A 15508-nucleotide genomic window follows, 5' to 3' on the forward strand; every position below is an offset into this window, starting at 1 on the left:
CACACGGCCGGCCAGGTACTCCAACACACCTGCAGCTGAGGGTTCTGTCTGTTAGAAGGAAAACTAACAGAAAGGACATCCACACCAAAAACCCATCTGTACATCACCATCATCAAAGACCAAAAGTAGATAAAACCACAAAGATGGGGAAAAAACAGAGCAGAAAAACTGGAAACTCTAAAAACCAGAGTACCTCTCCTCCTCCAAAGGAACGCAGTTCCTCACCAGCAACGGAACAAAGCTGGACGGAGAATGACTTTGACGAGCTGAGAGAAGAAGGCTTCAGACGATCAAATTACTCCGAGCTACGGGAGGATATTCAAACCAAAGGCAAAGAAGTTGAAAACTTTGAAAAAAATTTAGAAGAATGTATAACTAGAATAACCAATACAGAGAAGTGCTTAAAGGAGCTGATGGAGCTGAAAACCAAGGCTCGAGAACTACGTGAAGAATGCAGAAGCCTCAGGAGCCGATGCGATCAAATGGAAGAAAGGGTATCAGCCCTGGAAGATGAAATGAATGAAATGAAGCGAGAAGGGAAGTTTAGAGAAAAAAGAATAAAAAGAAACGAGCAAAGCCTCCAAGAAATGTGGGACTATGTGAAAAGACCAAATCTACGTCTGATTGGTGTACCTGAAAGTGACGGGGAGAATGGAACCAAGTTGGAAAACACTCTGCAGGATATTATCCAGGAGAACTTCCCCAATCTAGCAAGGCAGGCCAACATTCAGATTCAGGAAATACAGAGAACGCCACAAAGATACTCCTCGAGAAGAGCAACTCCAAGACACATAATTGTCAGATTCACCAAAGTTGAAATGAAGGAAAAAATGTTAAGGGCAGCCAGAGAGAAAGGTCGGGTTACCATCAAAGGGAAGCCCATCAGACTCACAGCGGATCTCTCGGCAGAAACCCTACAAGCCAGAAGAGAGTGGGGGCCAATATTCAACATTCTTAAAGAAAAGAATTTTCAACCCAGAATTTCATATCCTGCCAAACTAAGCTTCATAAGTGAAGGAGAAATAAAATACTTTACAGACAAGCAAATGCTGAGAGATTTTGTCACCACCAGGCCTGCCCTAAAAGAGCTCCTGAAGGAAGCGCTAAACATGGAAAGGCACAACCGGTACCAGCCACTGCAAAATCATACCGAAATGTAAAGAACATCGAGACTAGGAAGAGACTGCATCAACTAACGAGAAAAATATCCAGCTAACATCATAATGACAGGATCAAATTCACACATAACAATATTAACTTTAAATGTAAATGGACTAAATGCTCCAATTAAAAGACACAGACTGGCAAACTGGATTAAGACTCAAGACCCATCAGTGTGCTGTATTCAGGAAACCCATCTCACGTGCAGAGACACACATAGGCTCAAAATAAAAGGATGGAGGAAGATCTACCAAGCAAATGGAAAACACAAAAAGGCAGGGGTTGCAATCCTAGTCTCTGATAAAACAGACTTTAAACCAACAAAGATCAAAAGAGACAAAGAAGGCCATTACATAATGGTAAAGGGATTAATTCAACAAGAAGAGCTAACTATCCTAAATATATATGCACCCAATACAGGAGCACCCAGATTCATAAAGCAAGTCCTGAGTGACCTACAAAGAGACTTAGACTCCCACACATTAATAATGGGAGACTTTAACACCCCACTATCAACATTAGACAGATCAACGAGACAGAAAGTCAACAAGGATACCCAGGAATTGAACTTAGCTCTGCACCAAGCGGACCTAGTAGACATCTACAGAACTCTCCACCGCAAATCAACAGAATATACATTTTTTTCAGCACCACACCACACCTATTCCAAAATTGACCATATACTTGGAAGTAAAGCTCTCCTCAATAAATGTAAAAGAACAGAAATTGTAACAAACTGTCTCTCAGATCACAGTGCAATCAAGCTAGAACTCAGGATTAAGAATCTCACTCAAAACCGCTCAACTACGTGGAAACTGAACAACCTGCTCCTGAACGACTACTGGGTACATAACGAAATGAAGGCAGAAATAAAGATGTTCTTTGAAACCAACGAGAACCAAGACACAACATACCAGAATCTCTGGGATGCATTCAAAGCAGTGTGTAGAGGGAAATTTATAGCACTAAATGCCCACAAGAGAAAGCAGGAAAGATCCAAAATTGACACCCTAACATCACAATTAAAAGAACTAGAAAAGCAAGAGCAAACACATTCAAAAGCTAGCAGAAGGCAAGAAATAACTAAAATCAGAGCAGAACTGAAGGAAATAGAGACACAAAAAACCCTTCAAAAAATAAATGAATCCAGGAGCTGGTTTTTTGAAAGGATCAACAAAATTGATAGACCGCTAGCAAGATTAATAAAGAAAAAAAGAGAGAAGAATCAAATAGATGCAATAAAAAATGATAAAGGGGAAATCACCACCGATCCCACAGAAATACAAACTACCATCAGAGAATATTACAAACACCTCTATGCAAATAAACTAGAAAATCTAGAAGAAATGGATAAATTCCTCAACACATACACCCTCCCAAGACTAAACCAGGAAGAAGTTGAATCTCTGAATAGACCAATAACAGGAGCTGAAATTGTGGCAATAATCAATAGCTTACCAACCAAAAAAAGTCCAGGTCCAGATGGATTCACAGCCGAATTCTACCAGAGGTACAAGGAGGAGCTGGTACCATTCCTTCTGAAACTATTCCAATCAATAGAAAAAGAGGGAATCCTCCCTAACTCATTTTATGAGGCCAGCATCATCCTGATACCAAAGCCTGGCAGAGACACAACAAAAAAAGAGAATTTTAGACCAATATCCTTGATGAACATTGATGCAAAAATCCTCAATAAAATACTGGCAAACAGAATCCAGCAACACATCAAAAAGCTTATCCACCATGATCAAGTGGGCTTCATCCCTGGGATGCAAGGCTGGTTCAATATACACAAATCAATAAATGTAATCCAGCATATAAACAGAACGAAAGACAAAAACCACATGATTATCTCAATAGATGCAGAAAAGGCCTTTGACAAAATTCAACAACCCTTCATGCTAAAAACTCTCAATAAATTAGGAATTGATGGGACGTATCTCAAAATAATAAGAGCTATTTATGACAAACCCACAGCCAATATCATACTGAATGGGCAAAAACTGGAAGCATTCCCTTTGAAAACTGGCACAAGACAGGGATGCCCTCTCTCACCACTTCTATTCAACATAGTGTTGGAAGTTCTGGCCAGGGCAATTAGGCAGGAGAAGGAAATCAAGGGTATTCAATTAGGAAAAGAGGAAGTCAAATTGTCCCTGTTTGCAGATGACATGATAGTATATCTAGAAAACCCCATTGTCTCAGCCCAAAATCTCCTTAAGCTGATAAGCAACTTCAGCAAAGTCTCAGGATACAAAATCAATGTGCAAAAATCACAAGCATTCTTATACATCAATAACAGAGAAACAGAGAGCCAAATCATGAGTGAACTCCCATTCACAATTGCTTCAAAGAGAATAAAATACCTAGGAATCCAACTTACAAGGGATGTGAAAGACCTCTTCAAGGAGAACTACAAACCACTGCTCAAGGAAATAAAAGAGGATACAAACAAATGGAAGAACATTCCATGCTCATGGGTAGGAAGAATCAACATCGTGAAAATGGCCATCCTTCCCAAGGTAATTTACAGATTCAATGCCATCCCCATCAAGCTACCAATGACTTTCTTCACAGAATTGGAAAAAACTACTTTAAAGTTCATATGGAACCAAAAAAAAGCCCGCATCGCCAAGTCAATCCTAAGCCAAAAGAACAAAGCTGGAGGCATCACACTACCTGACTTCAAACTATACTACAAGGCTACAGTAACCAAAACAGCATGGTACTGGTACCAAAACAGAGATATAGATCAATGGAACAGAACAGAGCCGTCAGAAATAATGCCACATATCTACAACTATCTGATCTTTGACAAACCTGACAAAAACAAGAAATGGGGAAAGGATTCCCTATTTAATAAATGGTGCTGGGAAAACTGGCTAGCCATATGTAGAAAGCTGAAACTGGATCCCTTCCTTACACCTTATACAAAAATCAATTCAAGATGGATTAAAGACTTAAATGTTAGACCTAAAACCATAAAAACCCTAGAAGAAAACCTAGGAATTACCATTCAGGACATAGGCATGGGCAAGGACTTCATGTCTAAAACACCAAAAGCAATGGCAACAAAAGCCAAAATTGACAAATGGGATCTAATTAAACTCAAGAGCTTCTGCACAGCAAAAGAAACTACCATCAGAGTGAACAGGCAACCTACAAAATGGGAGAAAATTTTCGCAACCTACTCATCTGACAAAGGGCTAATATCTAGAATCTACAATGAACTCCAACAAATTTACAAGAAAAAAACAAACAACCCCATCAAAAAGTGGGCGAAGGACATGAACAGACACTTCTCAAAAGAAGACATTTATGCAGCCAAAAAACACATGAAAAAATGCTCACCATCACTGGCCATCAGAGAAATGCAAATCAAAACCACAATGAGATACCATCTCACACCAGTTAGAATGGCAATCATTAAAAAGTCAGGAAACAACAGGTGCTGGAGAGGATGTGGAGAAACAGGAACACTTTTACACTGTTGGTGGGACTGTAAACTAGTTCAGCCCTTGTGGAAGTCAGTGTGGCGATTCCTCAGGGATCTAGAACTAAAAATTCCATTCGACCCAGCCATCCCATTACTGGGTATATACCCAAAGGACTATAAATCATGCTGCTATAAAGACACATGCACACGTATGTTTATTGCGGCATTATTCACAATAGCAAAGACTTGGAACCAACCCAAATGTCCAACAATGATAGACTGGATTAAGAAAATGTGGCACATATACACCATGGAATACTATGCAGCCATAAAAAATGATGAGTTCACGTCCTTTGTAGGGACATGGATGAAATTGGAAATCATCATTCTCAGTAAACTATCGCAAGAACAAAAAACCAAACACCGCATATTCTCACTCATAGGTGGGAATTGAACAATGAGAACACACGGACACAGGAAGGGGAACATCACACTCTGGGGACTGTTGTGGGGTGGGGGGAGGGGGGAGGGATAGCATTGGAAGATATACCTAATGCTAGATGACGAGTTGGTGGGTGCAGCGCACCAGCATGGCACATGTATACATATGTAACTTACCTGCACATTGCGCACATGTACCATAAAACCTAAAGTATAATAATAATAATAATAAAAAAAAAAATAAAAAAAAAAAAAAAAAAGAAATGTAGGGCTCACAAAAGAGTGTGAAGTGTGTACAATACGATTCCATGTAAATAAAACAATTGTAAATAAACCCTTGTGTATGTATGTACAAGAATATATACTCCCATTATGTGTGTTCAGCCTCCAGGGTAAATCTAATCTAAGGCTACCTGGTAGTGGTCTAATGTCAGGGAAGCTTGTGAGATCTGCGAATGAGCCTCCATTTGTCTTAAGTCAGGATTTCCTCAATGCATAGACATGTATGGTTGGTAGAACAGGCGTAGCAATGTGAACATATGACTATATGATTTATTAATTACACCATCCTGAATAGGGTTAGCTTAGGAAGCAGCAGGCATGAAGTTCCACAGAAATTTTCCAATTTATTTAAACAAATCTCAAACTTCCTCCTTTTTTGTTTCCTCTTTTGAGTCCATCCACCATTTCCTCCAAACATTTATACCATCTCTACAGGTACTGCCTGCTTCCATGCACAAATTAGTTTTGTACATTTGCTTCTTTGCATCATTGTGGTGTAACAATGAAAGGATTGGTTGGTTGTCACAGGTTAATTTTGCTCTGGTCTGTAGAGTGCTCTTTTGGTAATATTTTCAATGATAGTTGATTTTGTCCCCAAATTTGTACAAATTCAGTTTCTGTGACCAGTATTAAGGGAATAATTAATGTTTACTTTTCATTACTTATTGATGGTAAGCAGATTAGTTTTTCATCTTTTTTTATTTTGTTATATTCATTCATTCATTTACTTAATTTTTGTGCAGGCCTGTTTTTCCTCCCTTATTTTTAAGTGGGATAGAGTTTTAGTTTTTATATTACCCTCCTTTGCATGCTACTTTATTTCTTAGTCTTTATTCCTATTACTGTTTTTGTCTAGATGGGGTCTCACTATGTTGACCAGGCTGGTCTTGACCTGGCCTCATCAAGCGATTCTCCTATCTCAGCCTCCCAAAGCGCTTGAATTAGAGGCCTGAGACCGCCCTGCATGCTACTTGATTAAGATGGATCAGGTTTGCTGAAAAAGTTGTTAAGGGTTGAGGGAGAAAAACTGAAATCTAAATGATAAAAGAGAACACAAACACGTACACAATCCAGAATGTGTTATATAATCACATTTATGTGAAATTGTATATGTAGATATGTATAATTATTATTTAAAATTAAAGATAGATGATTTTTAAAAACAAAGAATATATCATAAATTTTTCTTTTTACTTCTCTGTATCCCATTTGCTTTGTTGATTCTTAAGAAAAACATGTATGTTAGGAGATGTCCCTGCAAAATTTCTGTAGAAAGGGTGGGAGAGGATAAATATCAGAAAGGAAGCAATCGATGTTATTAGGAGCTAAGTTTCTGTTTCTCACTCAACAGTTGCATAAATTGAAAAAGGCAGTAAATGAATTGTCTCGTGCTATCCACCTTCAGCCAGATGGGATCCAATTATACATAAGAAGGTATGAGCATAGAAACTGAATTCTTCTTGGGATAACTTAGCATCAGAGAAACTGAATGGGGATCTTCAGTTCCCTCTTGAACCTTTCAGGCTCCCCATTTTACATTTAATCTCCCAGCAATTGCCATTTCCCCACCAGCAAGCCAGTTTGTTAAACTTAAAGATAGTTTATTATGTAAGATAACCAGATTTTTCCCTTTGCTCTACCCTTGCATCAAAATATACCTGTTTAGTGTTTATGTTCTTTGAGACCTTTTTAAGCGACTAGTCATATAGTTATCACATATCTCATAAGAGTAAGGTAACATATTTTGAACAGTTGTTTTGATTATGTCCACAGTCAAACATAAGCATGTGTACTAAACATAAACCTCTGCTAATTCAGTGAAAAGAAGTGACATATTGAATTGTATACCATTTCTACAGGTACTGCCTACTTCCATGCAGTATTTCAAATGCAGTAGAACTTTCTATAAAGATATCCTTTGCAAGTTATGAGTTATCACTATCAAAAATATAATCTTTTGAGGATTTATAGACCTGGGAAATAGAATGTGACAATGCTTTACTGATAAGGGCTTGCTTTGTCCCTGAACCACATTTTAGCAATTTATGTAGATACCTCCTTCCTTTTATATGCCTTGAACTTTATCTTTTAATAATTTCTCAGCAAAAAGTATAACATTTTAAATACAGATAATTGGAAAAAGAGATTTGTGTACTTTTCTTTCAGTGTTACATTTCCTAAGTTTTCTCATCACATCACTACGCTAATTGATATATTTAGATTATATAAAATATCTATAATTTTCACTTTTTTATGCATACATAAGTAAATAAGAATGAATATATTGTAAAATTGTAAGTAACTGATTGTAAGAAACTTTATTTTAGAAAGTTTATTTTTAGCTGCTTAGAGTCAAAATCGATTATTTCTTCCAGAGGACAATATCTTCTTATGATGAAATGTTATGATCTTGCAAAGTTTACTATTTATCAAATAGCAGAAATGGACAAAGGTAAGTATAATTAATTATAACTTTTAAGAAATACCTCTTTAAAATTTTTATGCTATTTTGCAATAGTTATGTATAAATAGCATGAAGGATCCAATTGAAAGTCAAATTAGATTTTCAAACTTTAGTTTTATATGTACATTGCCAATTAGTAAAATGATTCATAGCAGTGAATTTTGTGAGAGAGATTTTTATGGAAAATATTAAGCTTACAATTTTTCTATTTTTTGTTTGTAATTGGAATGTCTTGTTGGTTACTGGTAGTAAATAGATCTTAGTATAATTTGTTAATTTTATAATTTATTGATTTGTTAATTCATATTATAAAGACAAATTATTGAATTACTCCCTTAGAATAATTATATTCAAAATCCTTGATACTTGGCAAAGATATTGATAAACTTTCCTTCCCTTTTAGGTCTCATCGAGTTGAGTCCTATGCAGCAAGCCCTCATTTATTCATTTTGTGAAAACCATGACAAGGCCATTGAGGTCTTGGACGGAATCAGCTGGAATAGAGCTGAGATGACCGTGTGTGCTGTATTAGCAAAAGTTCAAATGAAGGCCAAGAGAACCAAGGTGAAAAGTCCTCTGAGTAATGTTTACTAAACCTATTAATGAAGCGTATATATTGTGCTTAGTATACCACTTTACATATTTTTCACAAAATTAAGTCATACTATTTATTTATTTTTCTGTGAATTAACATTTGGGTTATTTTCACTCTTTTTTTATTGCCCCCTCTTAAGAATAGGGCTGCCCTAAATATTCTTTTTCATGTATTCAGTCAGCATGTGGAGTAGTTGTCCAGGATATATTTCAAGGAGTGCAATTGGTGGTATGTAGAGAATGTGAATGTTTAACTTTCAGGGAAATGACGTGTTGTTTCATAGGGTGGTACCAATTTATTCTCCTACCTGAAGTGTAGGTGTATTCCTGTTCCTGTTGATCTGCATCTTTTACAATAATTGATATTGTTAGGCTTTATTTTTGCCAATTTGGTGGATAAAAATTGATGTCTCATGGTCTTAATTCACACTTCTCAGTTTGAGCATCAGGTTGAGAATCTTTTTATGTTTATCAGCCACTCATATTTCCTGTTCTATCAATTTGCTATACACATTTTTCATTTCCCTTGTTCTTACTGATTTTAGGCATTTAAGATGTAAATGCTGTATACTAATCCTTGATTGTATGCTGAGTATCTTCTTACAGTTTGTGCCATGTCTTTTGTCTCTATGGTGTCTTCAAAGACAGGAGAGAAAAAGGTGAAAGTGAATGAAGATATAGATTCATTGAAAAGTAGAAAGGGGGGAACTTGAGACAGTAATACACTTTTTCTAGGCAAGGTCGTGTGCTGAGAGTGAGGACAGAAGGAGGGATGTTGGGTGGCTTGCAAACATATAGCGCTAATGCTCAGTAGAAGCCATAAAGGACACTTAGGGTATCCAAGTGAAATCTTATTGTTTCTTTAGCAATTTAATACAATTAAGAAGATAGTATAAGCAGTAACAAGTATTTGTCTTTCTGTATACAGATATACAATGTGTAGTTAAGTATTAAATGGCCTTTCTATCTTTTTCATTAATGAGACTTTTGACTTTTTCATTTAATGAGACTTTTTCATTAATGAAACTCTTGACTATTTTGAACTTTTTCATTAATGAGAGTTTCAAACTTTTACATTAATGAGACTTTTGACTCCTTTGAATAAATAAATGAGTGAGTTTTGGAGGTAGTTTATTTTTTTGGTGCCAATAAAACCCTATTAGGAGGACCGCAGAACATGATAAAAATTGATTAAAATTATGTCAGATATTATCAGTGGAGATCTTTTACTACCTAGTAGCTTCCCAGTATTCCATTCAGAGAAATTATTAGGAAATTGTCAATAAATTTGTTCATAAATTTAAGCCTGACTTAAGCTTGAGTATAGCCTTCAGAATTTAGAAATTTTAGTTCCAAAAATCCATGTCCATAAGCCTGCCTAAGTACTGGCTTGTAGGATAGGCACCTGGGTGGGACTCATGAGGGTAAGGCTTCTGAACTGGGTTCTCTTCTTGTAGTGTACTGACAAGACCTGTAACTTCACCAGGTCTGTTTGTCCTCAGATAAAGTAAGAGTAGAGGTGTGTGCTCTGTGCTCCGTTTAACATATAAGGCTGTAATGTTAAATCAATAGTGGAAAGAAACATTTATTGCCCCCTCCCTGCTTTTTTATCATTATAGGAAGCTGTGAAAATGCTTAAGAAGGTTTTGGATGCCATTTCTCATTTCGATAAAGGACCAAATGCCACAGCAATTTCAGCAGACTGTCTGTATAACTTGGGTCTTTGTTACATGGAGGAAGGCAATTTACAAATGGTATTTCGTGTATTTAGGAGTATAGATTATTTGTGATTTTAGAGACTGGTTGCTTGTATGCAATTCTGTTTCTGAAGGCCACCTATACAGTGGGCAACTGGTCTAAAGCTGCTTATGAAGCTTGGCTCATTATAGTCAGTCTGCACCCTGCAGCACCTAGGATGTTGTTTTATTTAATCAACATGTTTTATTTGATGCTTGTTTGTCAACAATATTCTAAAGATTAATGTGCGTTTCCCGCCAGAACAATAAATCTAACTGCAGGAAATTATTACAGTAAAATAATTTTATCACATTAGTATGATTCACTTATTAAATTTTAAGTACTTTAAGTGCTTTAACATAATGTAGAATAAATGGAAAAGATTAGGGCATTTCTGGCTTTTCTTATTGATCATTGAACAATTCAAATCAGATTGAAACTGGTTGTTAAGATGGCCAGATTCACTGAAAAACAGTTGATTCAACTACTACATATTTATCCAGTCTTTGGTGATTTTAGGCAATTCTTTACTTCAAACTTGTCACTGATATGACAAATATGTAAAATAATTGATACTATCCAATGGCTAATGTTGGATATTCTACAACTCTATCTCAAGACACACACAGACACACACACACACACACACAGACACACACACACACACGCACAGACACACACACAAACACATACACATCATTCTAATTCTTATGTTCATGGGGTGGACAGTGTTTTAAACTGGTATTGGTATAAACAAAAAAGAGGTGCACTTGATTAGTTGTTCTATTAAGAAATGCCAGTAAATATGAGACAAATTATAAATATTTTACATGTTGTTAGTCCTTTTGAACAACCAGAGCAAACTCAGCTTTGCTTTAAAATGTGGGGAAAAATTTTAGAGTTCCTTTGTTCTGAAGTGTTTTTTTTTTTTGAGATGGAGTCTCACTTTGTCTCCAGGCTGGAGTGCAGTGGCGCAATCTCAGCTCACTGCAACCTCTGCCTCCCGGGTTCAAGTGATTCTCCTGCCTCAGCCTCCCGAGTAGCTGGGATTACAGGCTCACGCCACCACACCTGGCTAATTTTTGTGGTATTTAGTAGAGATGGAGTTTCACCGTGTTGGCCAGGATGGTCTTCATCTTTTCACCCTGTGATCTGCCCGCCTTGGCCTCCCAAAGTGCTGGGATTACAGGAATGAGCCGCCGCGCCTAGCGTGTTCTGAAGTTTTATAATGATGCATTTGCTGGATCCTAATGAAAAATAAATGTTCTGGTTGTGATTTCTTTGAAGAAATGAAATCTGAAGAATAATTAAAATTATACCACCTGAAATATTGTAATCTAACAATATGGATTATGTATACGTTAGTCTGCCTTTAATTATAATAACCAACCCTACTTGTTTCTAAATATTAGTTTTGTTTGTTCCATGAGGTCCATTAGGAGAAATGTATTTAAAATAATCCAAAAATAGAGTGAAACTTTTTAACAATAGTTATATACTGTAATTCGTTAACATTTTAAAACAATATACTATATATCACTAAATGGTTTGCATTTTGACAATATGCTCCTGTAGGCTTTTGATTCTTTTACAAAAGCTGTGAAAGCAAATCCAGATTTTGCAGAAAGCTTTTATCAGCGAGGGCTTTGTAAAGTGAAACTCCATAAGGATAGCTCGATTCTGGATTTTAATCGTGCAATTACCCTCAATCCAAAACATTACCAGGTATTTAAACAGATGTTTTTAGTGAGTTGGAAAGCGTTAATTTTGGTAAAACTATTAAATCTTTTATTTGCCATTGTTATTAATTAGCAACAATCAGTTTCTTATACCTACTTTTCACTTAACTCTATTTTGATAATCCAAATAGCTGTATTTCTCCTTAAACTAAAAGTATTATTTCCATCAGTGATATTATGATATATATATAAACATATCTGTGAATGTGATATATGTAAATATTAATGTGGCTATTAATAATTTAAAGTTTGTATACTCATTAATTTTACTTACTTTTTGTTTTGATGTTACATAGATTCCTGCCTTTTAATAGACTGTAGAGGCAACACAAAATTCAATAGGTGAAGCTTGATTGCATCTTGATTTTAGGAATCTATGAAATTTGAATCAGGTCTAAATATTAAATTATTTTAGGAAATTTCTATAAATTATCTTGGGTATGTAATGGCAGTGTGGTTATGTAGGAGAATGTCTTTTTTTCACAGGAGATGCATACTGGAGGACTTGGGGTAAAGTATTACCATATCTACAACTTGTTTTCCAATAGTGCAGAAAAAAAATAGATAAATATGGCAAAATGTTAATATTATTAACTCCAGGTGATAGGTATTTATCATTCTTTCAATTATTCTGTGTCCTTTGAAATTTTTTTTCTAATAAAAGAAAAATTTTAAAAAGACTATATTTTATTACCCTCTTTGGGAGGCATAGATTTGTTCCAAGTATCATATATTTTGGTAGAATTGGTGCTTTTACTAAAGCATCCATTCCTGCTTTCTTTTTCTCTCTCTCTCTGAATAGGCATATTTAAGCCGAGTAGCATTCTATGGTTTAAAAGGCAGGTATTCCAAAGCAATCTTGAATTGTAACAAGGCTATTAAAATTTACCCTGAAAGCGTACGTGCCTATCTCTACAGAGGAGTTCTGAAATACTACAACAAGGTAGGGCCATTTCCTGCCTGGTTTACTGAAATTTTAGGGTGGGCAGATTCTTTTATGCTAGGCAGGGGACTCACTTACTTTTTTTCTTTGTGGTTTCTATGATATGAAGGGCAGAACTACATAGAAAACTTTACACTTTCCCAATTCACATTTTTTTCACAAAATAATGGTATTTATTTTTGACATTTACATTTTAAATAACATTTATTTATTTTTATTTATTTTATTAAATAAATATTTAATAAAAATAAATAATTATTTTTATTTATTTTAGTTATTTATTTTTATTAAGAATGTAGCATATATTCATTGTAGACAATTTAGAAAAATACGGACGGGAATAAGGATTATTGTCTCGCCATCAATGATAATTCCTGGGTGCATTTGGCATATTTGTATTTAGTCTTCTATTTTCCTTATAATATATGATGTATATTTTCCAAAATTTGGACTATGCTGCTTATATAACTTGTGTGGTGCCCTGCTTTTTACACTTAATCTTTGAAGATAATATTTTGCTGACTGCATAATATTCCACTGTAATTTATTTTAAATTACTTTATTGTTGAACTTTTTGATTGTTTTTAAAATTTTTACTATTGTACTATTTAAAATAATATAGTTATATACAACTGAGAACAAAATTGCTGCTTGGGTTTATGATTGGTTCTTAAACAGAAGTTACTGGGTTAAAAGGTGTGAGCAGCACCATTGATATGTGATATTGCACTGAATACTTTATTTCTCTCTACTTTTCTTTTCTGATCTTTCTTTGTAGCTATTTTATATAAAATATTTCACAAATAATACCTTAAAGCAAAGGTAAGACCTTGCATTATGTGTTAATTCTATGAAAATTACTATCTATAGAAATGGATGATATAAGGTATCAGAAGAATCAAAGAGGAAGCAAAAGAGAACGTGGGTAGAAAACATGACGATTATGTGATACGACAGTCAGAGTGACAGAAGCAAGCAAGCACTGGTGAATGTTTGCTGCATTAATATGGGTGGCTTTATTTTATTTTACCTAGAAGTATGGTTTTCTCCTTGCCATATACCAACATTGGTAATAAGATATTTGCCTAAATTAAAGTTGTTGATATGTTTAATTTTGTTTGCAGGTAAGACAAGCTATAATGATAATTTCTACCAGGAGATTTTCTTAATTAACTCTGTGAAAGATTAGCTTCAATGTCTTAATTTCACAGATGATACAAAGAATGGTTAAATGAGTGTTTCAAAAACTCTGATAGAAACAAGAATTTGTTTTATGATTAAATTTCAGTCCATTATGATTTTCCTTTCTCACGTAATTACTTTTTTCTTTTTAGACTTATAAGCTAGCAATTACAGATTTAACTACAGCTATCAGCATGGACAAAAATAGTTATATAGCATTTTATAACAGAGCATTATGTTACACCAAGATAAGGGAACTTCAAATGGTAAGATGACCATTTTAGTAAACAGTGTGTTTAAAGTGTTTAATAAATAACATGCATTTAATAGCTTGTTGATTTCAATCAATAAACATTTAATAAACAATACGTTAAAGCATTTGTAAACTCGTTTAAGGCATTTATAAAGTATTTTCTTATTACTTCTGCTAGAATTTTCAAAAGGAATTCCTAGCAAATACACACATATAAAACTTGAGAAACCAAAGAACTATTTCAAAGAATATTTAATTTCTTTGTTGGTGCTTACCAAATTTTCTTATATAATTTCTGAAAGAAGTCAAATGAAAAATTAAGTTGTAATGCTTATAGAAGCATTTAAAGGCATTTATAAATTAAATGCATTACATAATTATCATTCGAATAAATGTTTCTACCATATGCAGAATTTTTTTTTTTTTTGAGACGGAGTCTCGCTCTGTTGCCCAGGCTGGAGTGCAGTGGCGTGATCTCGGCTCACTGCAACCTCCGCCTCCCGGGTTCATGCCATTCTCCTGCCTCAGCCTCCTGAGTAGCTGGGACTACAGGCATCCCCACCACGCCTTGCTAATTTTTTGTATTTTTAGTAGAGACAGCGTTTCACCATGTTAGCCAGAAGGGTCTCAATCTCCTGACCTCGTGATCCGCCTGCCTCGGCCTCCCAAAGTGCAGAATTTTTAAAGCAGTAGCAATCACTAGCAATATTGTGGTTTCAAAATTTTAATATTAGCTAGAGCAGTTTGTTTAGGCATTCTTTTGTTTGATCCTCAGACCACACATGTAGCAGGGAGGATGGAGTGATGGTTTTCAACTCTAGGGACCAGTGACCAGGTTTGGCCCATATTTTGAAGGCCTGTGGGCTGCAGCAAACCTTTTTTTCCATTTGTCTTGATCCAGCGTCTACCTGTGCAAACTCTTGTTTGTATTTTGTAATCTTACCTACTCTCTTCTCTCTTGTCGGTTTGGTCCCTTTTCAGTGAGGATTCCTCACTGGGGAGCGGCTCTAGTCTTGTGGTCTTTCAGTACAGTGTCCCATCCTCTTTCTCTGTTACTTGTTTCCCTCTCCTTATTCCTGCCCATGTCCACAGTAAATGACACATTCTTTTAAAAGGCTAGGTCACATTCCCGCTGTTCTGTGTTCACACACTCTCCATTCTGTGAAACGGGGACAGTGAAGTCTGTTTAAAACATTTAGTAATTTAGAAATGTGCAAGCTTCAGAAGAGAAGTTGAGAAACATTGTCTCTACCTAAGAGGATGTAAAATTCCTGGT

The 15508-nt window shown here is 35.5% G+C and overlaps 1 protein-coding gene across 1 annotated transcript in view; it reads left to right on the top strand.

Annotated features, from left to right (window-relative positions):
* The window catches only part of TTC6 (tetratricopeptide repeat domain 6), a 227296-nt gene that overhangs the window by 179940 nt on the left and 31848 nt on the right, over positions 1–15508 (top strand). The window contains exons 19-25 of the mRNA XM_054530057.2: positions 6672–6754; positions 7696–7772; positions 8188–8348; positions 9998–10132; positions 11691–11840; positions 12657–12797; positions 14132–14245. Coding sequence (XP_054386032.2) covers positions 6672–6754; positions 7696–7772; positions 8188–8348; positions 9998–10132; positions 11691–11840; positions 12657–12797; positions 14132–14245 — 861 coding nt within the window. The remainder of the gene's footprint in view (positions 1–6671; positions 6755–7695; positions 7773–8187; positions 8349–9997; positions 10133–11690; positions 11841–12656; positions 12798–14131; positions 14246–15508) is intronic.

The sequence above is a fragment of the Pongo abelii genome, chromosome 15, assembly GCF_028885655.2.
Source record: "Pongo abelii isolate AG06213 chromosome 15, NHGRI_mPonAbe1-v2.0_pri, whole genome shotgun sequence".
Lineage (NCBI taxonomy): Eukaryota > Metazoa > Chordata > Mammalia > Primates > Hominidae > Pongo > Pongo abelii.